Here is a 27377-nt window from a genome sequence, read left to right on the forward strand (position 1 = left end):
GGGGAACGCGTCGTTAGCATAAATTAGCATAAAGAAAATCACCATAAATTAGCATAGGGAAATGAGCGTCCTCACTACGTTTCCCAGCGTGCCCCGCGCGCCGAGGCCGCGCCCCCGGCCGTGACCTTGTGTGAGGGGAAAGGGGGGGGGGGGGGGGCGGCTTGGGGACACCCCGGGGACACCCCCGGAGATATCGCGACAGCGGCGACAGCGGCGACAGCGGCGACATGGCCGGGCTGGGGCTGGGCGCGGGGCTGCGGCTGCTGCGGCGGATCCCGCCGGGGTGAGGATTTGGGGGAAGGGGAAAAAAAACACCAAAATTGAAGGGGGGGGGGGGGGGTCCTGGAAGGTTCTGGAAGTTGTGGGGTGGGTGGGGGGGGGGGGTCGGGATTGTGAGGGGATCCCGGGATTTTGGGGGGTTCGGAGGGTTCTGGGATTTTGGGGGCGTCTCGGGGTTGGGATTTGGGGGGGGGTTGGGTTCTGGAAGGTTCTGAAGGGATTTGGGATTTGGGATTTGGGGGGGGGGGTCTTGGGGGTTTTTTTGGGGGGGTTCAGGGATTTTTGGGAGGGCGCGGAATTGGGGTTTTAGGGGGGGGGGGTCCTGGAAGCTTCTGGAAGTTGGGGCCTCCCGGGGTTTTTGGGGTTCCGGAATTGGAGGAATTTGGGGATCTCGGAGCTTTCGGGTGGGGGAGGGGGGGGTCCCAAATCTTGGGGGAAGCCCCCAGAATTTGGGGGGGGGTGGGGGGTCCCTTTTGAGCCCCTCCCACCCCTCAATTCACAGATTTGGGGGGTCCCGGCTGCAGAGCACGCACGAGGCGCAGGTAGGGACCCCAAAATGACCCCCAAATTCCCCCAAAATGCCCCCCAAATTCCCCCAAAATGACCCCAAAACAATCCCAAAGCGCCGCCCCTCCCCCCTCGCGCGACGTCATAACTGGGGCAAAGGTCGAGCGGTGGAAACTGGGGGAAAGGTCAAGGGCGGGGATGGGGGGGGGATGGGGGGGTCCTCGGGGGGATTTGGGGGGTCTTGAGAGGATTTGGGGGGGATTTGGGGGGTCCTGGGGCGGTTTTGGGGGGATTTGGGGAGGGGTTGGGGGGTCCTGAGGGGGTTTTGGGGGGATTTGGGGGAGTTTGGGAGGTTTTGGGGGGGATTTGGAGGGGTCTTGGCGGGGATTTTGGGGTACAGGGGAGATTTTTGGGGGGTCTGAGGGGGATTTTGGGGGTCCTGGAGGGGTTTGGGGGAGATTTGGGGGGCTCCTGCGGGGGTTTTGGGAGGGATTTTGGGGCTCCTGGGGGGATTTGGGGGGTCCTGGCAAGATTTTGAGGATGATTTTGGGGGTCTGTGCTGGTTTTTTTGGGGGTTCCCCCCGCTTTTCCCCAGGCTGTGCTCCCCAAAACCGGGACCACCACGGCCACCGCAGCCCCCCCAAAATCCCAGGGCAGCCTCGAGGTGAGTGGGGGGTCCTGGAGGGGATTTGGGGGGTCCTGGAGGGGATTTGGGGGGTTCTGGGGGGATTTGGGGGATCCTGGAGGGGATTTGGGGGATCCTGGAAGGGATTTGGGGGGTCCTGGAGGGGATTTGGGGGGTCCTGGAGGGGATTTTGGGGGGTCTGGGAGAGAATTTGGGGGGTCCTGAGGGGATTTGGGGGTCCTGGAGGGGATTTGGGGAATTTTGGGCGGGTTTGGGGGGATTTCAGGGGTCCTGGAGGGGTTTTAGGGGATCCTGGGGGAATTTTGGGGCATCCTGGGAGGAATTTGGGGATCTCCGAGGGGATTTGGGGGATCCTGGAGGGGATTTGGGGGAGCTCTGGGGGATTTTGGGGTGCAGGAGGATTTTTTGGGGAGTCTCGGGGGGATTTTGGGGTTTTTGGGGTGTCCCCAAAAATCTTTTGGGCCCCCCAGGAGTCGAAGTCGTTTGCGGTGGGGATGTTCCTGGGGCGCCTCAGCACGGAGCAGGTGTTCCCCTACCCCGCAGGTGAGGGGGACCCCAAATCCCGGCCCAAGGAGACCCCAAAACCCGGCCCAAGGAGACCCCAAATCCCGGCCCAGGGAGACCCCAAATCCCGGCCCAAAGGAGACCCCAAAACCCGGCTCAAGGGAGCCCCAAAACCCGGCCCAGGGAGACCCCAAATCCCGGCCCAGGGGAGCCCCAAATCCCGGCCCCAAGGGAGCCCCAAATCCCGGCCCAGGGAGACCCCAAATCCCAGCCCCAAGGAGACCCCAAATCCCGGCCCAAGGGAGCCCCAAATCCCGGCCCAAGGGAGCCCCAGATAATTTAGGATAATTTTGGGCTAATTTCGGATAACTTTGGGATAAGTTTGGGTGAACTTTGGGATAAGTTTGGGATAACTTTGGGATAATTTTGGGCTAATTTAAGGCTAATTTACGGATAAGTTTGGGATCATTTAGGATAACTTTGGGCATAACTTTGGGATGACTTTGGGATGACTTTAGGATAACTTTGGACTAATTTAGGATAATTTAGGATAACTTTAGGGTAACTTTAGGATGACTTTAGGCTAATTTAGGCTAATTTAGGTTAATTTAGGATAACTTAGGATAACTTTACGATAACTTTAGGATAACTTTGGGGTAATTTTGGGATCATTTAGGATAACTTTGGGATAACTTTGGGATAACTTTGGGATAACTTTGGGATGACTTCGGGCTAATTTAGGCTAATTTAGGACAACTTTAGGATAACTTCAGGATAACTTTGGGATGATTTTGGGATACTTTAGAATAATTTAGGATAACTTTAGGATAACTTTAGGGTAATTTTAGGATAACTTTGGGCTACTTTAGGATAACTGTGGGCTAATTTAGGCTAATTTAGGATAACTTTGGGCTAATTTAGGCTAATTTAGGATAACTTTGGACTAATTTGGGCTAATTTAGGCTAGTTTAGGATAACTTTAGGATAACTTTGGGCTAACTTTGGGCTAATTTAGGCTAATTTGGGCTAATTTGGGCTAATCTAGGCTAATTTAGGATAACTTTGGGCTAATTTAGGCTAATTTAGGATAACTTTAGGATAACTTTGGGCTAATTTAGGCTAATTTAGGATAACTTTGGGCTAATTTAGGCTAATTTAGGATAACTTTGGGCTAACTTTGGGCTAATTTGGGCTAATTTAGGATAACTTTGGGCTAATTTAGGATAACTTTGGGCTAATTTAGGCTAATTTAGGATAACTTTAGGATAACTTTGGGCTAATTTAGGCTAATTTAGGATAACTTTGGGCTAATTTAGGCTAATTTAGGATAACTTTGGGCTAATTTAGGATAACTTTGGGCTAATTTAGGCTAATTTAGGCTAATTTGGGCTAATTTAGGCTAATTTAGGATAACTTTGGGCTAATTTAGGATAACTTTGGGCTAATTTAGGCTAATTTAGGATAACTTTGGGCTAATTTGGGCTAATTTAGGCTAATTTGGGCTAATTTAGGCTAATTTAGGATAACTTTATCCTTTCCCCCCTCTCCAAGTCCTGTCGGAGGAACAGGAGCAAACCCTCCGGGAGCTCGTGGGCCCCGTCAGCCGCTTCTTTGAGGTAAAAGCCCGGGATTTGGGCATTTGGGGAGCTGCCACCCCTCCCCCCAATCCCTCAGGGAAGGGCTCTGGAATTCCGGGAACGCTCCCGAAATTCCCGAAATTCCCGAAATTCCCGAAATTCCGGGCAGGAGGTGAACGACCCCGCCAGGAACGACGCCCTGGAGAAGGTGGAGGACGAGACCATGAAGGGGCTCAAGGAGCTCGGGGTCTTCGGGCTCCAGGTGCCCCCCGAGTTTGGGGGGCTGGGACTCAACAACACCCAGGTGACCCCCCCCAGAATTTTGGGGATCCCTTCCCAAATCCCATCCCAGTAGCTCCCAGTAGCTCCCAGTAACTCCCAGTAACTCCCAGTGCTCCCAGTTGGCTCTGAACTCCACAAAACCTCTCCAAAATCTCCTCAAATCCCCCCCAAATCCCTTCCCAGGAACTCCCAGTGAGTTCCCAGTGGGTTCCCAGTGGCTCCCAGTAACTCCCAGTAACTCCCAGTGCTCCCAGTTCGCTCCGAACGCCTCCAAAATCTCCTCAATTCCCCCCCAAAATCCCTCTGAGAGTCCCAAAACCCCACCTGGGACCCCCCAAATCCCCCCCAAACCCCTTCCCAGGAACGCCCAGAGGGTTCCCAGTAGCTCCCAGTAACTCCCAGTGCTCCCAGTTCGCTCTGAACTCCACAAAACCTCTCCAAAATCTCCTCAAATCCCCCCCAAATCCCTTCCCAGGAACTCCCAGTGAGTTCCCAGTGGCTCCCAGTAACTCCCAGTAACTCCCAGTAACTCCCAGTAACTCCCAGTAACTCCCAGTAACTCCCAGTGCTCTCCCAGTGCTCCCAGTTCGCTCCAAACTCCACCAAACCTCTCCAAAATCTCCTCAAATCCCCCCCAAATCCCTTCCCAAGAACTCCCAGTGAGTTCCCAGTGGCTCCCAGTAACTCCCAGTAACTCCCAGTGCTCTCCCAGTGCTCCCAGTTGGCTCCGAACTCCACAAAACCTCTCCAAAATCTCCTCAAATCCCCCCCAAATCCCTTCCCAGGAAATCCCAGTGGGTTCCCAGTGGCTCCCAGTGGCTCCCAGTAACTCCCAGTAACTCACAGTGGCTCCCAGTAACTCCCAGTGCTCCCAGTTCGCTCCGAACACCTCCAAAATCTCCTCAGTTCCCCCCCAAAACCCCTCTGAGAGCCCCAAAACCCCACCCAGGACCCCACAAATCCCCCCCAAACCCCTTCCCAGGAACGCCCAGTGGGTTCCCAGTAACTCCCAGTAACTCCCAGTAACTCCCAGTGCTCCCAGTTCGCTCCGAATGCCTCCAAAATCTCCTCAGTTCCCCCCCAAAACCCCTCTGAGAGCCCCAAAACCCCACCCGGGACCCCCCAAATCCCCCCCAAACCCCTTCCCAGGAACGCCCAGTGGGTTCCCAGTGGCTCCCAGTAACTCCCAGTGCTCCCAGTTCGCTCTGAACTCCACAAAACCTCTCCAAAATCTTCTCAAATCCCCCCCAAATCCCTTCCCAAACCCCTCCGAGAGCCCCAAAACCCCACTCAGGACCCCCCAAATCCCTCCCCAGTCCCTCCCAGTGACTCCCAGTGCTCCCAGTCCCCACCAACCCCCCCCAAATCCCTTCCCAGTCCCTCCCAGTGACTCCCAGTGCTCCCAGTCCCCCCCAAATCCCCTCAAATCCCCTCCCAGTGCTCCCAATTCCCCCCAAAGCCCCCCACATCCCCTTCCCAGTCCCTCCCAGTGACTCCCAGTGCTCCCAGTCCCCCCCAAATCCCCTCAAATCCCCTCCCAGTGCTCCCAATTCCCCCCCAAAGCCCCCCACATCCCCTTCCCAGTCCCTCCCAGTGACTCCCAGTGCTCCCAGTCCCCCCCAAATCCCCTCCAAATCCCCCCCAAATCCCTTCCCAGTGCTCCCCAACCCCCCCCACATCCCCTTCCCAGTCCCTCCCAGTGACTCCCAGTGCTCCCAGTCCCCACCAAATCCCCTCCCAGTGCTCCCAGTCCCCCCAACCCCCCCCACATCCCCTTCCCAGTCCCTCCCAGTGACTCCCAGTGCTCCCAGTCCCCCCCAACCCCCCCCACGTCCCCTTCCCAGTCCCTCCCAGTGACTCCCAGTGCTCCCAGTCCCCCCCAAATCCCCCCCAAATCCCCTCCCAGTGCTCCCAGTCCCCCCCAAATCCCCTCCCAGTGCTCCCAGTCCCTCCCAGTCCCCCCCAAATCCCCCCCAAATCCTCTCCCAGTGCTCCCAGTCCCTCCCAACCCCCCCCAAATCCCCTCCCAGTCCCTCCCGGTGCCCTCCCAGTAACTCCCAGTCCCCCCAAACTCCCCCCAACCCCCCCCACGTCCCCTTCCCAGTCCCTCCCAGTGACTCCCAGTGCTCCCAGTCCCCCCCAAACCCCCCCACATCCCCTTCCCAGTCCCTCCCAGTGACTCCCAGTGCTCCCAGTCCCCCCCAAATCCCCTCCAAATCCCCCCCAAATCCTCTCCCAGTGCTCCCAGTGCCCCCCAACCCCCCCCACATCCCCTTCCCAGTCCCTCCCAGTGACTCCCAGTGCTCCCAGTCCCCCCCAAATCCCCTCCAAATCCCCCCCAAATCCCTTCCCAGTGCTCCCAGTGCCCCCCAACCCCCCCCACATCCCCTTCCCAGTCCCTCCCAGTGACTCCCAGTGCTCCCAGTCCCCCCCAAATCCCCCCCAAATCCCCTCCCAGTGCTCCCAGTCCCCCCCAAATCCCCTCCCAGTGCTCCCAGTCCCTCCCAGTGCCCCCCAACCCCCCCCAAATCCCCTCCCAGTCCCTCCCGGTGCCCTCCCAGTAACTCCCAGTCCCCCCAAACTCCCCCCAACCCCCCCCACGTCCCCTTCCCAGTCCCTCCCAGTGACTCCCAGTGCTCCCAGTACGCGCGGCTGGTGCAGATCGTGGGCCAGCACGACCTGGCCGTGGGCATCACGCTGGGCGCGCACCAGTCCATCGGCTTCAAGGGGCTGCTGCTCTACGGGAGCCCCGAGCAGCGGGAACGCTACCTGCCCCGCCTGGCCTCGGGTATACTGGGAATACTGGGAATGGTGGGAATACTGGGAATGGTGGGAATGGTGGGAATGGGATTGGGAATAATGGGAGTAATGGGATTGGGATTGGGATTGGGAAACTGCTGCTCTACGGGAGCCCCGAGCAGCGGGAGCGCTGCCTGCCCCGCCTGGCCTCGGGTATACTGGGAATACTGGGAATGGTGGGAATGGGATTGGGAATGGTGGGAATGATGGGATTGGGAAGCTGCTCTACGGGAGCCCCGAGCAGCGGGAACGCTACCTGCCCCGCCTGGCCTCGGGTATACTGGGAATACTGGGAATGGTGGGAATACTGGGAATGGTGGGAATGGTGGGAATGGGATTGGGAATAATGGGAGTAATGGGATTGGGATTGGGATTGGGAAACTGCTGCTCTACGGGAGCCCCGAGCAGCGGGAGCGCTGCCTGCCCCGCCTGGCCTCGGGTATACTGGGAATACTGGGAATGGTGGGAATGGGATTGGGAATGGTGGGAATGATGGGATTGGGAAGCTGCTCTACGGGAGCCCCGAGCAGTGGGAACGCTACCTGCCCCGCCTGGCCTCGGGTATACTGGGAATACTGGGAATACTGGGAATACTGGGAATACTGGGAATGGTGGGAATGGTGGGAATACTGGGAATAATGCGATTGGGATTGGGAATGGGATTGGGATTGGGAATGGTGGGAATGGGATTGGGATTGGGATTGGGATTGGGAAACTGCTGCTCTACAGGAGCCCCGAGCAGCGGGAGCGCTGCCTGCCCCGCCTGGCCTCGGGTATACTGGGAATACTGGGAATGATGGGAATGGAATGGGATTGGGATTGGGATTGGGAATGGTGGGAATAGTGGGAATGGGAATAATGGGTATAATGGGAATAATGGGATTGGGAAACTGCTGCTCTATGGGAGCCCCGAGCAGCGGGAGCGCTGCCTGCCCCGCCTGGCCTCGGGTATGGGAATACTGGGAATGGTGGGAATGGTGGGAATACTGGGAATGGTGGGAATGGGAATAATGGGTATAATGGGATTGGGATTGGGATTGGGAATGGTGGGAATAATGGGATTGGGAAGCTGCTCTACGGGAGCCCCGAGCAGCGGGAGCGCTGCCTGCCCCGCCTGGCCTCGGGTATACTGGGAATACTGGGAATGGTGGGAATGGTGGGAATGGGAATGGGAATGGGAATAATGGGAGTAATGGGAATAATGGGATTGGGAAACTGCTGCTCTACGGGAGCCCCGAGCAGCGGGAGCGCTGCCTGCCCCGCCTGGCCTCGGGTATGGGAATACTGGGAATACTGGGAATACTGGGAATGAGATTGGGATTGGGATTGGGATAGGTGGGAATTGGAATGGGGTGGGAATGGGGTGGGAACGGGAATGGGATTGGGAATAGGAATGGGAATGGTGGGAATGGAATGGGAATGGGAATGGGATTGGGAATGGGGTGGGAATGCTGGGAATGGGGTGGGAATGGGAATGGTGGGAATGGGATTGGGATTGGTGGGATTGGGAGTGGGAATGGTGGGAATGGGAGTGGAATTTGAGTGGGATTTGGGTGGGATTTGGGTGGGATTTGGGTGGGATTTGGGTGGGATTTGGGCGGTTTTGGGTCATTCTGAGTGGGATTTTCAGGGATTTTGGAAACCCTGGGAATTCCCAGGAGCCTCTGGCCGTTCCCAAACCCCCAGAACTCCCGAAATTCCCGGTTTTCAGGGGAGTGGGTGGCCGCCTTCTGCCTGACGGAGCCCGGGAGCGGCTCCGACGCCGCCTCCATCCGGACCAGGGCCACCCCCAGCCCCTGCGGGACCTTCTACACCCTGGAGGGGGAGAAGATCTGGATCAGGTGGGAATTCCGGGAATGGTTCCCCTGCAATTCCCGGTTTCCTGTCTGTAATTCCCATTTTCCCTCTGTAATTCCCATTTCCCCTCTGTAATTCCTGATTTTCCCCTTGTAATTCCCAATTTCCCCCCTGTAATTCCCATTTTTCCCCTGTAATTTCCAGTCTCTCTCTATAATTCCTATTTCCCCTCTGTAATTCCCATTTCCCCCTTGTAATTCCCGATTCCCCTCCTTTAATTCCCGATTTCCCCTCTATAATTCCTGATTTCCCCCCTGTAATTCCCATTTCCCCTCTGTAATTCCCATTTTTCCCCTCTATAATCCCCATTTCCCCTCTGTAATTCCCATTATCCCCCTGTAATTCCCTGTTTCCTCTCTGTAATTCCCATTTTCCCCCCGGCATTCCCTGTTTTCCCTCCTGTAATTCCCAGTTCTCCTTTATAATTCCCATTTCCCCCCCTGTAATTCCCAGTTTCCCCCCGGCATTCCCAGTTTCCCCTTTGTAATTCCTTCTTTTCCCTCCTAGCATTCCCGGCTTTCCCCTCTATAATTCCCATTTCCCCCTGAAATTCCCATTTTCCCCCTGTAATTCCCATTTTCCCTCTGTAATTCCCTGGTTTTCCCCCTGTAATTCCCGGTTTTTCCCCGGCCTTCCCAGTTTCCCCCCAGCATTCCCTGCTTTCCGCCCGGCATTCCTGGTTCCCCTCTATAATTCCCATTTCCCCTCTATAATTCCCGATTTCCCCTCTGTAATCCCCATTTTCCCCCTGTAATTCCCGTTTTTCCCCTCTATAATTCCCCATTTCCCTCTATAATTTCCCATTTCCCCCCTGTAATTCCCGGTTTCCCCCTCTATAATTCCCGATTTCCCCTCTGTAATTCCCGATTTCCCCCTCTGTAATCCCCATTTCCCCTCTATAATTCCCCATTTCCCCTCTATAATTCCCCATTTCCCTCTATAATTCCCCATTTCCCCTCTATAATTCCCCATTTCCCCTCTATAATTCCCCATTTCCCTCTATAATTCCCCATTTCCCCTCTATAATTCCCCATTTCCCCTCTATAATTCCCCATTTCCCTCTATAATTCCCCATTTCCCCTCTATAATTCCCATTTCCCCTCTATAATCCCCATTTCCCCCTCTATAATTCCCGATTTCCCCCTCTATAATTCCCGGTTTCCCCCTCTATAATCCCCGTTTTTCCCCTCTATAATTCCCGATTTCCCCTCTGTAATTCCCCTTTTCCCCTCTATAATCCCCATTTCCCTCTATAATTCCCCATTTCCCCTCTATAATTCCCCATTTCCCCCTGTGTAACTCCCATTTCCCCTCTATAATCCCCATTTTCCCCTCTATAATTCCCGTTTTCCCCCTCTATAATTCCCATTTCCTCTCTATAATTCCCGTTTTCCCCCTCTATAATCCCCATTTCCCTCTCTAATTCCCATTTCCCCTCTCTAATTCCCATTTCCCCTCTATAATTCCCATTTCCCCTCTCTAATTCCCATTTCCCCTCTATAATTCCCATTTCCCCTCTCTAATTCCCATTTCCCCTCTATAATCCCCATTTTCCCCTCTATAATTCCCGATTTCCCCTCTGTAATTCCCATTTTCCCCCTGTAATTCCCGCAGTAACGGCGGCATTGCCGAGCTGTTCACGGTGTTCGCGCAGACGCCGCTGCCGGACGAGCGCACGGGAGAGCCCCGGGACCGGATCACGGCGTTCCTGGTGGAGCGCGGCTTCGGCGGCGTCTCCCAGTGAGCCGGGAATTACGGGAATAACCACGGGAATTCCGGGAATCACCCCGGGAATGAACCAGGAATGGCCCCGGGAATGAGCCTGGGAATTCCGGGAATCACCCCGGGAGAATGAGCCCGGGAATGGCCCTGGGAATGAGCCTGGGAATTCCGGGAATCACCCCGGGAATGGCCCTGGGAATGGCCCCAGGAATTCCGGGAATCACCCCGGGAATGAGCCCGGGAATGGCCCCGGGAATGGCCCCGGGAATTCCGGGAATCACCCCGGGAATGAGCCTGGGAATGGCCCTGGGAATGGCCCCGGGAATGGCCCCGGGAATTCCGGGAATCACCCCGGGAATGAGCCCGGGAATGAGCCTGGGAATCACCTCAGGAATGAGCCTGGGAATGGCCCTGGGAATGGCCCCGGGAATTCCGGGAATCACCCCGGGAATGAGCCTGGGAATGGCCCTGGGAATGGCCCCGGGAATGGCCCCGGGAATTCCGGGAATCACCCCGGGAATGAGCCCGGGAATGGCCCCGGGAATGAGCCTGGGAATTCTGGGAATCACCCTGGGAATGAGCCTGGGAATGGCCCCGGGAATGGCCCCGGGAATTCCGGGAATCACCCCGGGAATGAGCCTGGGAATGGCCCCGGGAATGACCCCAGGAATTCCGGGAATCACCCCGGGAGAATGAGCCCGGGAATGGCCCCGGGAATGGCCCCGGGAATTCCGGGAATCACCCCGGGAATGGCCCCGGGAATTCTGGGAATCACCCCGGGAATGAACCAGGAATGGCCCCGGGAATGAGCCTGGGAATCACCTCAGGAATGAGCCTGGGAATGGCCCTGGGAATGAGCCAGGGATGGCCCCGGGAATGAGCCTGGGAATTCTGGGAATCACCCCGGGAATGAGCCCGGGAATGGCCCCCAAGCGCTCGGGGCAGCCCCGGGACCGGATCACGGCGTTCCTGGTGGAGCGCGGCTTCGGCGGCGTCTCCCAGTGAGCCGGGAATTACGGGAATAACCACGGGAATTCTGGGAATCACCCCGGGAATGAGCCCGGGAATGGCCCCGGGAATGGCCCCGGGAATTCCGGGAATCACCCCGGGAATGAGCCAGGGAATGACCCCGGGGATTCCGGGAATCGCCCCGGGAATGAGCCCGGGAATCACCCTGGGAATTCCAGGAATTCCGGGCATTCCGGGGCTTTGCAGGGGGAAACGGGGGCAAAATGAGGGCGTTTGGGGGGGATCTGCGGGGATTTTAGGGGGGAAATTTGGGGATTTGGGGGAATTTTTGGGGTTTTTTTAGGGATTTTAGGGGGATTTGGAGGGGATTTTAAGGGATTTTTAGGGATTGGGGGGAAATTTGGAAATGTAGGGGGATTTAAGGGGATTTTTAGGGATTTGGGGAGGAAGTTTTGGATTCTGGGGAGATTTTTAGGGATTTTTTCCCCCCCATTCCCGCTGTTTTTCCTGCCCCATTCCTGCTGTTTATTCCCATTCCCGGTGTGGTTTTCCCACCCCGTTCCCGCTGTTCGTTCCCGTTCCCATTCCCTCTGTTCATTCCCTTTCCCATCCCCGTCCCCATCCCCGTCCCCATCCCCGTCCCCATTCCCGTCCCCATCCCCATTCCCATTCCCATTCCCGCTGTTTATCCCCGTCCCTGTTCCCATTCCCGTTCCCATTCCCACTGTTTATCCCCATTCCCGTTCCCATCCCCATCCCCGTTCCCGCTGTTTATTCCCGTCCCCGTCCCCGTTCCCATCCCCATCCCCGTTCCCATCCCCATTCCCGTTCCCATCCCCGTCCCCGTTCCCGCTGTTTATCCCCGTTCCCATCCCCGTTCCCATCCCCGTTCCCGTTCCCATCCCCGTTCCCATCCCCGCTGTTTATCCCCGTTCCCGTTCCCATCCCCGTTCCCGTTCCCATCCCCATCCCCGTTCCCATCCCCGTTCCCATCCCCATCCCCGTTCCCATCCCCGTTCCCATCCCCGCTGTTTATTCCCATCCCCGTTCCCGCTGTTTATCCCTGTTCCCATTCCCGTTCCCATCCCCGTTCCCGCTGTTTATCCCCGTTCCCATCCCCGCTGTTTATCCCCGTTCCCGTTCCCATCCCCGTTCCCATCCCCATCCCCGTTCCCATCCCCGTTCCCATCCCCGTTCCCGCTGTTTATTCCCATCCCCGTTCCCGCTGTTTATTCCCATCCCCGTTCCCGCTGTTTATCCCCGTTCCCGTTCCCATTCCCGTTCCCATTCCCACTGTTTATCCCCATTCCCATTCCCATTCCCATTCCCACTGTTTATCCCCGTTCCCGTTCCCGCTGTTTATCCCCATTCCCATCCCCGTTGTTTATCCCCATCCCCGTTCCCATCCCCATCCCCATCCCCATCCCCGTTCCCGCTGTTTATTCCCGTCCCCATCCCCATTCCCATCCCCATCCCCATTCCCATCCCCGTTCCCATCCCCATCCCCATTCCCATCCCCATCCCCGTTCCCATCCCCGTTCCCATCCCCGCTGTTTATCCCCGTTCCCGTTCCCGTCCCCATCCCCGCTGTTCCCGTTCCCGTTCCCATCCCTGTTCCCGTTCCCATCCCCGTTCCCGTCCCCGTTGTTTATCCCTGTTCCCATCCCCGTTCCCGTCCCCGTTGTTTATCCCTGTTCCCATCCCCGTTCCCATCCCCGTTGTTTATCCCCGTTCCCATCCCCGTTCCCGTTCCCGTTCCCGTCCCCGTCCCCGTCCCCACTGTTCCCGTTCCCGTTCCCATCCCCGTTGTTTATCCCCGTTCCCATCCCCGTTCCCGTTCCCTCCCCCGTTCCCGTTCCCATCGTTCCCGTTCCCTTCCGGCAGCGGCCCCCCGGAGCGCAAGCTCGGCATCCGCGCCTCCAACACGGCCTCGGTGCTGCTGGACGGGGTCCGGGTGCCGGCCGGGAACGTGCTGGGAGCGCCGGGCAGCGGCTTCAAGGTGGCCATGAACATCCTCAACAACGGCCGCTTCGGCATGGCCGCCGCCATGGCCGGCACCATGCGGGGGCTGCTGGCCACCGCGGTGAGATTCCCGAAATTTGGGATCGTTTGGGATCCCGGGATTCCCAAAAAACCCAAAAAACCCCAAATTCCCACCCAAATCCAACCCAAACCCAGCCCAAACACGGCCCCTTTGGCACGGCCGCCGCCATGGCCGGCACCATGCGGGGGCTGCTGGCCACCGCGGTGAGATTCCCGAAATTTGGGATCGTTTGGGATCCCGGGATTCCCAAAAAACCCCAAATTCCCACCCAAATCCAGCCCAAATCCAGCCCACACCCAACCCAAAGGTGGCCCCTTCGCCATGGCCAGCACCATGCGGGGGCTGCTGGCCACCGCGGTGAGATTCCCGAAATTCGGGATCGTTTGGGATCCCGGGATTCCCAAAAAACCCCAAAAAAACCCAAAAAACGTCAAATTCCCACCCAAATCCAACCCAAATCCAACCCAAACCCAACCCAAATCCAGCCCAAATCCAACCCAAATCCAACCCAAACGTGGCCACTTCGCCATGGCCGGCACCATGCGGGGGCTGCTGGCCACCGCGGTGAGATTCCCGGGTTTGGGATACTGGAATTCCCAAAAAAAAAAACCCAAAAACCCCAAAAAAACCCCGAATTCCCACCCAAACCCAACCCAAATCCAACCCAAACCCAACCCAAACGTGGCCACTTTGGCACGGCCGCCGCCATGGCCGGCACCATGCGGGGGCTGCTGGCCACCGCGGTGAGATTCCCGAAATTTGGGATCGTTTGGGATCCCGGGATTCCCAAAAAAACCCAAAAAACCCCAAATTCCCACCCAAATCCAACCCAAATCCAACCCAAACCCAACCCAAATGTGGCCCCTTCGCCATGGCCAGCACCATGCGGGGGCTGCTGGCCACCGCGGTGAGGTTCCCGAAATTCGGGGTCCCGAGATTCCCGAAAAACCCCAAAAAACCCCGAATTCCTACCCAAATCCAGCCCAAATCCAACCCAAATCCAGCCCAAACCCAACCCAAACGTGGTCACTTCGCCATGGCCGGCACCATGCGGGGGCTGCTGGCCACCGTGGTGAGATTCCCGAAATTTGGGATCGTTTGGGATCCTGGAATTCCCCAAAAAACCCCAAAAACTCCTCAAAAAGCCCCAAATTCCCCCCGAAATTGGGGAATTCCCCCAAAATTCCCTCCCAAATCCATGAAAATCCCTAAAAATTCCTCCAAAAATCCCCCATATTTGGGCAACTCCCCCAAAATCTCCTCCAAAAAGCCTCAAAATTCCCAAAAACGCCCCCAGAAACGCCCTCAAAAAGCCCCAAATTCCCCCCAAAATTTGGGAATTCCTCCAAATTCCCTCCCAAATCCATGAAAATCCCTAAAAATTCCCCCTAAATCCCAAAAATTTGGGAATTCCTCCAAAATCCCCAAAATCTCCCCCAAAAATCCCTCAAAATGCCCCCAAATTCCCAAAAATCCCCCCAAAACGCCCTCAAAATCCCCCCAAAATTTGGGGAATTCCCCCAAATTCCCTCCCAAATCCATGAAAATCCCTAAAAATTCCCCCAAAATTCCCCCCAAAACCCCCAAATTTGGGAAATTCCCCCAAAATCCCCCCAAAATTCCCAAAAATCTCCCGAAAAATCCCCAAAATCCCCCCAAAATGCCCTCAAAAAGTCCCGGATTTTCCCCAAAATTTGGGAATTCCTCCAAATTCCCTCCCAAATCCATGAAAATCCCTAAAAATTCCCCCAAAATTTCCCCCAAAACCCCCAAATTTGGGAAATTCCCCCAAAATCCCCCCAAAATCCCCAAAAATCTCCCGAAAAATCCCCCAAATCCCTCCCGAAATCCCCTAAAACTCCCCCAAAATCCCTCCCAACCCCCTCCCTTTTCCCTCCTCTCCCGAATTTTTGGGGATCCCCCCCCACATTTTGGGGTTCCCCTCCCCCCCCTGCTGTTCCCAGGTTTCCCACGCTTCCAACCGCTCCCAGTTTGGGGCCAAAATCCACGAATTTGGGGCCATCCAGGAGAAGCTGGCCCGGATGGCGCTGCTGCACTACGTCACCGAGGCGAGTCCGGGAAATTTGGGGGAATTTGGGGCATTTTGGGGGAATTTCAGGGCATTTTGAGGGGATTTCTTGGGAATTTGGGGGATTTTGGGGCATTTTGAGGGGATTTTGGGGCATTTTGAGGGGATTTTGGGGGATTTTGGGGGAATTTCAGGGCATTTTGAGGGGATTTTGGGGGATTTTGGGGGAATTTCGGGGGATTTTGGAGCGTTTTGGCGGGATTTTGAGGGGATTTTGGGAGGATTTCGGGGCATTTTGAGGGGATTTTGGGGCGTTTTGGGGGAATTTAGGGGCATTTTTGGGAATTTCGGGACATTTTGAGGGGATTTTGGGGCATTTTGGGGGGATTTTTTGGGAATTTTGGAGGATTTTGGGGCATTTTGGGGGGATTTTGGGGCATTTTGGGGGAATTTCGGGGGATTTTGGAGCATTTTGGGGGAATTTTGAGGGGGTTTTGGGGCATTTTGGGGGAATTTCGGGGCATTTTTGGGAATTTCTGGACATTTTGAGGGGATTTTGGGGCATTTTGGGGGAATTTTGGGGCATTTTGGGGCATTTTGGGGGAATTTGGGGGAATTTCGAGGGGATTTGGGGGCATTTTGGGGGAATTTTGGAGCATTTTGGGGGAATTTCGGGGGATTTTGGGGGGATTTTGGGGGAATTTTGGAGCATTTTGGGGGAATTTTGGGGGGATTTTGGGGCAGTTTGGGGATTTGGGGTGGGAAAAAGGGGATTTTTGGGGAAAAAGGGGGGTTTTAGGGAACAAAGGGGAATTTTGGGGGAAAATGGGAATTTGGGGAAAAAAATGGGGGTTTGGGGTGGGAAAAATTGGGATTTTGGGGAAAAAAGGGGGGTTTTGGGAAAAATTTGGGGGGTTGGGGTGGGGAAAAGGGGGGATTTGGGGGGAAAAAGGAAATTTTGGGGGAAAAATGGGGCTTTTGGAGAAAAATGGGGGGTTTTGGGTGGGAAAAATGGGGAATTGGGGGGGAAAAATGTGAGGGTTTCGGGCGGAATTTGGGCGATTTTGGGGCTGGAGCCGCCGTGGCTTTCGCCGAGGCCTTGCTGGGATTTTTGGGAATTGCCCGAATTCCCGTTTTTTCCCCCCAAATCCAGTCCATGGCCTTCATGGTCAGCGCCAGCATGGACAGGGGCGACCCCGACTTCCAGATGGAGGCGGCCGTCAGCAAAATCTTCGGCTCCGTGAGCAATGGGGGGCTCTTCCCGGATTTTGGGGGCTCTTCCCGGATTTTGGGGGCTCTTCAGGGAATTTTGGGGGCTCTTCCCGGATTTTGGGGGCTCTTCCCGGATTTTGGGGGCTTTTCAGGGAATTTTGGGGGCTTTTCCTGGAATTTTGGAGGCTTTTCAGGGAGTTTTGGGGGCTTTTCCTGGAATTTTGGGGCCTTTTCCTGGAATTTTGGGGGCTCTTCCCAGATTTTGGGGGCTTTTCCTGGAATTTCGGGGCCTTTTCCCGGATTTTGGGGGCTTTTCCTGGAATTTGGGGCCTTTTCCCGGATTTTGGGGGCTTTTCAGGGAATTTTGGGGCCTTTTCCTGGAATTTTGGGGCCTTTTCCTGGAATTTTGGGGGCTTTTCCTGGATTTTGGGGGCTTTTCAGGGAATTTTGGGGGCTTTTCCCGGAATTTTGGGGGCTTTTCCTGGAATTTCGGGGCCTTTTCCCGGATTTTGGGGGCTTTTCCTGGAATTTGGGGCCTTTTCCTGGAATTTTGGGGGCTTTTCCCGGATTTTGGGGGCTTTTCCTGGATTTTGGGGGGCTCTTCCCAGAATTTTGGGGGTCCTGGGGGGGCCCTCTGGGAATTTTGGGGCCTTTTCCTGGAATTTTGGGGCCTTTTCCTGGAATTTCGGGGCCTTTTCCCGGATTTTGGGGGCTTTTCCTGGAATTTTGGGGGCTCCTCCCAGATTTTGGGGGTCCTGGGGGGGCCCTCCGGGAATTTTGGGGCCTTTTCCCAGATTTTGGGGGCTTTTTCCCAGATTTTGGGGGCTTTTCCCGAATTTTGGGGGCTTTTCCCAGATTTTGGGGCTTTTCCAGGATTTTGGGGACTTTTCGTGGATTTTGGGGCCTTTTCCCGGATTTTGGGGGCTTTCCCCAGATTTTGGGCACTTTTCCCAGATTTTAGGGGCTCTTCCCGAATTTTGGGGCCTTTTCCCAAATTTTGGGGCCTTTTCCCAGATTTTGGGGCCTTTTCCCAAATTTTGGGGCCTTTTCCCGGATTTTGGGCCCCTCCCGGACGTTCCCAGCGGGATTTGGGGCCATTTTGGGGCCATTTTGGGGCATTTTGGGGCCGTTTCGGGGCATTTGGGGCCTTTTCAGCTGCTCTCGAGCCCCGAATCCCCGAATTTTGCCGGCAATGCCGGGATTTTTCCCAAAATCCCCACTTTTCTCCCCAAATCCCAGGAGGCCGCCTGGGCCGTGGCCGACGAGTGCATCCAGATCATGGGGGGGATGGGCTTCATGCAGGTGAGATTTGGGGCGAATTCCCGCGATTTTGGGGCTTTTTCGGGATTTTGGGAGGTTTGGGGATTTTTGGGAGGTCTCGGGGGTTGGGAATCGCCGGAATTTGGGGGAAATTCCTGGGATTTTGGGGCTTTCCCATGGATTTTAGGGTTTTTTTCCCCATTTTTTGAGGGGTTTTTCCCATTTTTTTGGGGCCAAATCCGGGCATTTTGGGGCTTTTTCAGGATTTTGGGGGGGTTGGGGATTTTTGGGGTCGTTTTCCCGGGAATTTGGGGGAATTTCCTGGGTTTTTTGGGGTTCCCTTGGATTTGGGGGGATTTTCCCGGGGATTTTTGGGGATTTTTCCTGGGTTTTTTTGTTTTCCTGGATTTTGGGGGAGTTTTCCCTGGATTTGGGGATTTTCCTTTGGATTTTTGGGGCTTTTCCTGGGATTTTGGGGTCATTTTTTGGGAATTTTCCTGGGTTTTTTTGGTTTTCCCTCGCTTTGTTTCTGGGATTTTTTTGGGGGTTTTTTTGGGAATTTTCCAGGGTTTTTTGCGAATTCTCTGGGGTTGTTTTGGGGAATTTTCTCGGCTTTTTTTTGGGAATTCTCCGGGGTTTTTTTGGGGAATTTTATGGGTTTTTGGGGGAATTTTCCAGGGTTGTTTTTTGGGAATTCTCCGGGGTATTTCTGGGAATTCTCCAGGGTTTTTTTTTTAATTTTCCAGGGTTTTTTGGGGGGAATTCTCCGGGGTTTTTTTGGGAATTCTCTGGGGTTGTTTTCTGGGAATTCTCGGGGGTATTTTTGGGAATTGTGCGGGGTTTTTTTGGGAATTCTCTGGGGTTGTTTTTGGGAATTCTCCGGGGTTTTTTGGGAATTCTCTGGGGTTTTTTTGGGAATTCTCTGGGGTTTTTTTGGGAATTCTCAGGGGTTGTTTTTGGGAATTCTCTGGGGTATTTTTGGGAATTCTCCGGGGTATTTTTGGGAATTCTGCAGGGTTGTTTTTGGGAATTCTCTGGGGTATTTTTGGGAATTCTCTGGGGTATTTTTGGGAATTCTCGGGGGTTTTTTGGGAATTCTCCGGGGTATTTTTGGGAATTCTGCAGGGTTGTTTTCTGGGAATTCTCGGGGGTTTTTTGGGAATTCTCTGGGGTATTTTTGGGAATTCTCGGGGGTTTTTTGGGAATTCTCTGGGGTGGTTTTTTGGGAATTCTCTGGGGTATTTTTGGGAATTCTCCGGGGTATTTTTGGGAATTCTCGGGGGTATTTTTGGGAATTCTCGGGGGTTTTTTTGGGAATTCTCTGGGGTGGTTTTTGGGAGTTCTCGGGGGTTTTTTGGGAATTCTCTGGGGTATTTTTGGGAATTCTCGGGGGTTTTTTTGGGAATTCTCCGGGGTGGTTTTTCGGGGAATTCCCCGCCGTTCTCTCGGCCCTCCCCCCTCAGGAGCCGGGCGTGGAGCGGGTGCTGCGGGACCTGAGGATTTTCCGCATCTTCGAGGGCACCAACGACGTCCTGCGGCTCTTCGTGGCCCTGCAGGGCTGCCAGGTGCACTGGGAGCCACTGGGAGCCACTGGGAGGGGACTGGGAGGGGACTGGGAGCCACTGGGAGCCACTGGGAGGGACTGGGAGCCACTGGGAGCCACTGGGAGGGTCTGGGAGGGGACTGAGAGGGACTGGGAGGGACTGGGAGGGGACTGGGAGGGGACTGAGAGGGACTGGGAGGGACTGGGAGGGATAGGGAGCCACTGGGAGGGACTGGGAGAGACTGGGAGGGACTGGGAGCCACTGGGAGCCACTGGGAGCCACTGGGAGGGACTGGGAGCACTGGGAGCCACTGGGGGCCACTGGGAGGGGACTGGGAGGGGACTGGGAGGGGGTTTGGGGGCACTGGGAGGGACTGGGAGGGGACTGGGAGCCACTGGGAGCCACTGGGAGGGACTGGGAGCCACTGGGAGCCACTGGGAGGGACTGGGAGCCACTGGGAGGGGACTGGGAGGGGACTGGGAGCCACTGGGAGGGGATTTAGGGGGACTGGGACAGACTGGGAGCCACTGGAGAGCACTGGGAGGGACTGGGAGAGGATTTGGGGACACTGGGATGAACTGGGATAGACTGGGAGAGGTTTGGGGGGCACTGGGAGGAACTGGGAGGGACTGGGAGGGGTTTGGGATAAATGGGGAGGCACTGGGAGGGACTGGGATGGGTTTGGGGTCACTGGGATGAACTGGGAGGCGTTGGCGCCCCGGCTTTGCCGAACCCCCCCCGGGAATTGGGGAATTCTCCCCTAAACCCCCTCGAATTCGGGGTTTTTTGGGGATTTTTGGGGCCGCCCTGGACTGGGGGCTCCAGGAGGCACTGGGAGAGACTGGGAGGGACTGGGAGGGACTGGGGGCCACTGGGAGGAACTGGGAGGGACTGGGAGGAACTGGGAGGGGACTGGGATGAACTGGGATGAACTGGGAGGCGTTGGCGCCCCGGCTTTGCCGAACCCCCCCGGGAATTGGGGAATTCTCCCCTAAACCCCCCTGAATTCGGGGGTTTTTGGGTTTTTTTGGGGTTTTTGGGGTTTTTTGGGGTTTTTTGGGTTTTTTGGGGATTTTTGGGTTTTTTTGGGGATTTTGGGGTTTTTTGGGGTTTTTTGGGGTTTTTTGGGTTTTTGGGGTTTTTTGGGGTTTTTGGGGTTTTTTGGGGATTTTTGGGGTTTTTTGGGGTTTTTGGGATTTTTGGGGTTTTTTGGGGTTTTTGGGGTTTTTTGGGGTTTTTTGGGGATTTTTGGGGTTTTTTGGGGTTTTTTGGGGTTTTTTGGGTTTTTTGGGGATTTTTGGGTTTTTTTGGGGATTTTGGGGCTGCGGCGGCTCTGCCGGGGCCGTTCCGAGCTCCGGGGCCGCTCCCTGTGCCCCCCCCAGGCCCTCGGGGCGCAGCTCCGGGGGGTGCAGGCGGCGCTGCGGGACCCCCTGGGCAACGTGGGGCTCCTCACGGGGGAGGTGACGCGGAGGCTGCGCAGGTGAGCAACGGCCCCGGAACGGCCCCGAAACGGCCCCGAAAACGGCCCCGAAAACGGCCCTGGAACGGCCCCGAAACCCTCCTGAAATGGCCCCGGAACGGCCCCGAAAACGGCCCCGAAACCCTCCTGAAATGGCCCCGAAACCCTCCCAAAACAGCCCCAAAATGGCCCTGAAACCCTCCTGAAATGGCCCCGGAACGGCCCCGAAAACGGCCCCGAAACCCTCCTGAAATGGCCCCGGAACGGCCCCGAAACGGCCCCGAAAACGGCCCCGAAAACGGCCCCGAAACCCTCCTGAAATGGCCCCGGAACGGCCCCGAAAACGGCCCCGGAATCCTCCTGAAATGGCCCCGGAACGGCCCCGAAAACGGCCCCGGAACCCTCCTGGAACGGCCCCGAAATGGCCCCGAAACGGCCCTAAAATGGCCCCAAAAACAGCCCCGGAACGGCCCCGAAAACGGCCCCGGAACCCTCCTGAAATGGCCCCAAAATGGCCCCGAAAACGGCCCCGAAACCCTCCTGGAATGGCCCCAAAACAGCCCCAAAATGGCCCTGAAACCCTCCTGAAATGGCCCCAAAACCCTCCTGAAATGGCCCCAAAACCCTCCTGAAATGGCCCCAAAACAGCCCCAAAATGGCCCCAAAACCCTCCTGAAATGGCCCCAAAACAGCCCCAAAATGGCCCTGAAACCCTCCTGAAATGGCCCCAAAACCCTCCTGAAATGGCCCCGGAACGGCCCCGAAACCCTCCTGAAACGGCCCCGAAAACGGCCCCGAAACCCTCATGGAACGGCCCCAAAACCCTCCTGAAATGGCCCCGGAACGGCCCCGAAACCCTCCTGAAACGGCCCCGAAAACGGCCCCGAAACCCTCATGGAACGGCCCCAAAACCCTCCTGAAATGGCCCCGAAACGGCCCCGAAAACGGCCCCGAAATGGCCCCGGAAATGGCCCCGAAACCCTCCTGGAACAGCCCCGGAACAGCCCCGAAAATGGCCCCAAAACCCTCCCAAAACAGCCCCAAAACCCTCCTGGAACGGCCCCGAAATGGCCCCGAAACCCTCCCAAAACAGCCCCAAAACGGCCCCGAAATGGCCCCGGAAACGGCCCCGAAACCCTCCTGGAACGGCCCCAAAATGGCCCTGAAACCCTCCCAAAACAGCCCCAAAATGGCCCTGAAACCCTCCTGAAACGGCCCCAAAACAGCCCCAAAACGGCCCCGAAACCCTCCCAAAACGGCCCCAGAACGGCCCCAAAACGGCCCCAAAAACAGCCCCGGAACGGCCCCGAAACCCTCTTGAAACGGCCCCGGAATGGCCCCGAAACGGCCCCGAAACCCTCCTGAAATGGCCCCAGAATGGCCCCAAAAACGGCCCCAAAACCCTCCCAAAACAGCCCCAAAACCCTCCCAAAATGGCCCCAAAACAGCCCCGGAACGGCCCTGAAACCCTCCTGGAACGGCCCCGGAACAGCCCCGAAAACGGCTCCGAAACGGCCCCGAAACCCTCCTGAAATGGCCCCAGAACGGCCCCAAAAATGGCCCCAAAACCCTCCCAAAATAACCCCAAAACAGCCCCAGAACGGCCCCGAAACCCTCCTGGAACGGCCCCGAAATGGCCCCGAAACCCTCCCAAAACAGCCCCAAAACGGCCCCGAAACGGCCCCGAAACCCTCTTGGAACGGCCCCGGAATGGCCCCGGAATGGCCCCAAAAACGGCCCCGAAACGGCCCCGGAATGGCCCCAGAACGGCCCCAAAATCCTCCCCAAACAGTCCCGAAACAGCCCCAGAACGGCCCCAAAAGGCCCCGGAACAGCCCCAAAATGGCCCCAAAAACGGCCCCAAAAACGGCCCCAAAAACAGCCCCAGAACGGCCCCAAAAAGTCTCCGAAACGGCCCCAAAATGGCCCTGAAACTCCCCCAAAACGGCCCCAAATCGGCCCTGGAACAACCCCGGAACGGTCCCAAAATCCCAAATTCGGGGTTTTTCCCCCCAAAATCCCAAATTCGGGGTTTTTCCCCCCAAAATCCCAATTTTGGGTTTTTTTCCCCCAGGAAAGCCGGGCTGGGCTCGGGGCTCTCCCTGCAGCACCTGGTGCACCCCGAGCTCAAGGACGGCGCCCAACAGGTGAGTCCAGACCCCAAAAAACCCAAAAAAACCCCCAAAATCCAACTCAGGACCCCAAAAAAACCCAAAATCCACCCCAAAAAACCCAAAATCCCCCAAATTCCCCCCAAAATCCCCTCCCTGCACCCCGAGCTCAAGGACGGCGCCCGACAGGTGAGTCCAGACCCCAAAAACCCCAAAATCCGCCCAGAACACCCCAAAAAACCCCAAAATACGACTCAGGACCCCAAAAAAACCCAAAATCCACCCCAAAAAACCCCAAAATCCAACTCAGGACCCCAAAATCCCCCAAATTCCCCCCAAAATCCCCTCCCTGCACCCCGAGCTCAAGGACGGCGCCCGACAGGTGAGTCCAGACCCCAAAAAAACAAAAATAAAACCCAAAATCCACCCAAAAACCCCCAAAATCTGACTCAGGACCCCCAAAACCCCCAAAATCCACCCAAAAAAACCAAAATCCACCCAAAAAGCCCCGAATTCCTGGGTATTTGGGGTTTTTTGGGTTTTTTTGGGGTTTTTTTTGGGGTTTTTGGGGATCCTGAGTCGCCGTTTGGGAACCGTGGGAATTCCGGCCCTTCCGGGATTTGGGGGAATTTTGGGGTGAATTTGGGGGGATTTTGGGGGGATTTTGGGGTGAATTTTGGGTGGTTTTGGGCCGATTTTGGGGTGAATTTGGGGGATTTTTGGGGCTGAATTTTGGGGGATTTGGGGCTGAATTTTGGGGCTGAATTCTGGGGGATTTTGGGTTGAATTTGGGGGGATTTTTGGGCCGATTTTGGGGTGAATTTTGGGGTGAACTTCGGGGTGAATTTTGGGGGATATTGGGGTGAATTTTGGGGGATTTGGGGCTGAATTTTGGGGTGAATTTGGGATGGTTTTGGGCCGATTTTGGGCTGAATTTTGGGGGATTTTTGGGGCTGAATTTTGGGGGATTTTGGGGGATTTGGGGCTGAATTTTGGGGGATTTGGGGCTGAATTTTGGGGTGGTTTTGGGGGATTTTGGGCTGAGTTTTGGGCTGAGTTTTGGGCTGAGTTTGGGTGATTTTGGGGTGAATGGGGTGATTTTTGGGCTGAGTTTTGGGGTGATTTTGGGGCTGAGTTTGGGCTGATTTTGGGCTGAGTTTTGGGGTGATCTTGGGGCTGATTTTGGGCTGATTTTGGGCTGAGTTTTGGGCTGAGTTTTGGCTGATTTTGGGGTGAGTTTTGGGCTGATTTTGGGGTGAATCGGGTGATTTTTGGGCTGAGTTTTGGGGTGATTTTGGGGCTGATTTTGGGCTGATTTTGGGCTGAGTTTTGGGGTGATCTTGGGCTGAATTTTGGCTGATTTTGGGGTGATTTGGGGCTGATTTTGGGGTGAATCGGGTGATTTTTGGGCTGAGTTTTGGGCTGATTTTGGGCTGATTTTGGGCTGAATCGGGTGATTTTTGGGCTGATTTTCAGCTGGATTTTGGGCTGAGTTTTGGGGTGATCTTGGGCTGAGTTTTGGGCTGAGTTTTGGGCTGATTTTGGGGTGAATGGGGTGATTTTTGGGCTGAGTTTTGGGGTGATTTTGGGCTGAGTTTTGGGGTGATCTTGGGCTGAATTTTGGCTGATTTTGGGGTGATTTGGGGCTGATTTTGGGGTGAATCGGGTGATTTTTGGGCTGAGTTTTGGGGTGATTTTGGGGCTGATTTTCGGCTGGATTTTGGGCTGATTTTGGGGTGATCTTGGGCTGAGTTTTGGGCTGATTTTGGGCCGATTTTGGGGTGAATTTTGGGGTGAATGGGGTGATTTTTGGGGTGAATGGGGTGATTTTTGGGCTGAGTTTTGGGCTGATTTTGGGCTGATCTTGGGCTGATTTTGAGCTGAATTTTGGCTGAGTTTTGGGCTGAGTTTTGGGGTGATTTTGGGCTGATTTTGGGGTGAATGGGGTGATTTTTGGGCTGATTTTTGGGCTGATTTTGAGCTGAATTTTGGCTGAATTTTGGGCTGAGTTTTGGGCCGATTTGGGGCTGATTTTGGGGTGATCTTGGGCTGAGTTTGGGCTGAGTTTTGGGCTGAGTTTTGGGCCGATTTTGGGGCTGATTTTGGGGTGAATGGGGTGATTTTTGGGCTGAGTTTTGGGCTGATTTTGGGCCGATTTTGGGGTGAATTTTGGGGTGAATGGGGTGATTTTTGGGTCCCCCAGACCATGCAGTGCCTGGAGCTCTTGGCTGCCGCGGCCGAGGCGCTGCTGCTCAAGCACGGCCGGAGAATCGTGGGTGCGTTTTTGGGGGGCCCCCAAATTTCGGGGGGAGGGGGTCGGGAAGGGCCGGGAGACCCCAAAACCTGGGGATTTGGGGGGATTTGGGGGGCAAATTTGGGGAATCGGAGCCAAATTTGGGGCTTTTGGGATGGATTTGAACCAAATTTCCCCGGTTTCGGGCTGAATTTGGGGGGTTTTGCCCCAAATTTGAGGGGTTTGGGGGGGGGTCCTTGGGGATTTTGGGGGGTCCTGAGCTCAATTTTTGGGGTCCTGGGTGGAATCCTGGGGGATTTTGGTGGAATTTTGAGGGATTTTGGTGGAATTTTGAGGGATTTTGGTGGAATTTCAGGAATTCCGGGGCTGAATTTCACCCAAATTTTCCCGGTTTTGGGGTTTTTTTTCCCCTCAAACTTTTGGGGTCCCGGGGGGGGTTTTGGGGGGTCCCGGGGTTTTTTTTGGGGGGGGGTCCTGAGCTCAATTTTAGAGACCCTGGGTGGAATTCCAGGAATTTCGGGGAATTTTGCTGGAATTCCAGGGGATTTGGGGGCTCCCAAAGCTGAACTTTAACCGAATTTCCCCATTTTTGGCTGAATTTACCCCAAATTTGGGGGCTCCCAGGGGGGTTTTGGGGGGTCCCAGGGGTTTTTGGGGTGGCCGAGTTGGATTTTGGGGGTCCCAGGGTGGATTTTGGGGGTCCTGAACCCCAAATTCCGCCCCCAAAAGAGGAGCAGTTCGCGCTGAAGCGCTTGGCTGACGCCGCCATCGACGTCTACGCCATGGCCGTGGTGCTGTCGCGGTGAATTTGGGGGAAATTCCGGGGATTTTGGGGTTTCCGGGAGTTCGGGGGGGATCTTAAAGGGTTTGGGGGGAATTTTGGGGTTTTTTGAGGGGGGTTTTGGGGGGGGGTCTGAGGGATTTTAGGGGGATTTTTGGTGGATTTGTGGGGATTTTTTTGGGGGGGGGGGATTTTGGGGATTTTGGGGAATTTTGGGGAATTTTGGGGATTTTGGGGGAGTTTCGGATGAGTTTTGAGGGATTTGGGAGTTTTTTGGATGAGGTTTGGGGTTTTTGGGGGGGTTTTGGGTGGGTAAGGAGGGATTTGGGGTTGAATTTTGGGATGAATTTGGGGTGAATTTTGGGTTGAATTCAGGGTGAATTTGGGGGAATTTTGGAGTGAATTCGGGGGGACTTGGGGTGAATTTTGGGGTGAATCTGGGGGGACTTTGGGGTGAATTTGGGGGCGAATTTTTGGGGTGAATTTGGGGTGAATTCGGGGTGAATTTTGGGGTGAATTTTGGGTGAATTTTAAGGGATCTTGGGGTGAATTTTGGGTGAATTTTGCTGAAATTTGGGTCAATTTGGGGTCAATTTGGTGCTGAATTTGGGGGGACTTTGGGGTGAATTTTGGGTTGAATTCGGGGTGAATTTGGGGGAATTTTTTGGGTGAATTCGGGGGGACTTAGGGGTGAATTTGGGGGTGAATTTGGGGTGAATTCGGGGTGAATTTGGCGGGAATTTTGGGGTGAATTTGGGGTGAATTCGGGGTGAATTTGGGGGGAATTTTGGGGGTGAATTTGGGGTGAATTTGGGGTGAATTCGGGGTGAATTTTGGGTGAATTTTGGGTGAATTTTAAGGATCTTGGGGTGAATTTGGGGTGAATTTTGGGTGAATTTTAAGGGATCATGGGGTGAATTTTGGGTGAATTTTGCTGAAATTTGGGTCAATTTGGGGTCAATTTGGTGCTGAATTTGGGGGACTTTGGGGGGGAATTTGGGGTGAATTTGGGGTGAATTTTGGTTGAATTCAGGGTGAATTTGGGGGAATTTTTTGGGTGAATTCGGGGGACTTAGGGGTGAATTTGGGGGGTGAATTGGGGGTGAATTCGGGGTGAATTTGGCGGAATTTTGGGGTGAATTTGGGGTGAATTCGGGGTGAATTTGGGGGAATTTTGGGGTGAATTTGGGTGAATTTGGGGTGAACTTTGGGTGAATTTTGGGGTGAATTCGGGGTGAACTTTGGGTGAATTTTGGGGTGAATTCGGGGTGAATTTTGGGTGAATTTTGCTGAAATTTGGGTCAATTTGGTGCTGAATTTGGGGGACTTTGGGGTGAATTCGGGGCGAATTTTAAGGCATCTCGGGGGAATTTGGGGTGAATTCGGGCCGGATTTGGCCGAATTCGGCGCTGATTTTTTCGGGGCGGCTCCTGGGACCCCCTCCCCAAATTTTTGGGGTCCCCCCCGCCCCCCCCAGGGCCTCGAGGTCGCTGAATTCGGGGCTCCCCACGGCCCAGCACGAGCGGCTGCTGGCGCTGACC

The 27377-nt window shown here is 55.4% G+C and overlaps 1 protein-coding gene across 1 annotated transcript; it reads left to right on the forward strand.

Annotated features, from left to right (window-relative positions):
• Positions 1-166: 166 nt before the first annotated feature.
• On the forward strand, positions 167-27377 carry ACADVL (acyl-CoA dehydrogenase very long chain; the record flags this gene model as incomplete). The annotated part of the gene is made up of 19 exons (XM_068999335.1): positions 167-283; positions 782-821; positions 1382-1450; positions 1903-1975; positions 3488-3552; positions 3683-3817; positions 6439-6583; positions 8306-8435; positions 10066-10191; positions 13027-13225; positions 15151-15255; positions 16369-16455; positions 17667-17729; positions 19151-19252; positions 20614-20711; positions 22765-22837; positions 25005-25077; positions 25785-25857; positions 27314-27377. Coding segments are annotated over exons 1-19 (1776 nt in total), but the record flags the coding sequence as incomplete, so codon positions are not given.

The sequence above is a fragment of the Aphelocoma coerulescens genome, unplaced genomic scaffold (assembly GCF_041296385.1).
Source record: "Aphelocoma coerulescens isolate FSJ_1873_10779 unplaced genomic scaffold, UR_Acoe_1.0 HiC_scaffold_339, whole genome shotgun sequence".
Lineage (NCBI taxonomy): Eukaryota > Metazoa > Chordata > Aves > Passeriformes > Corvidae > Aphelocoma > Aphelocoma coerulescens.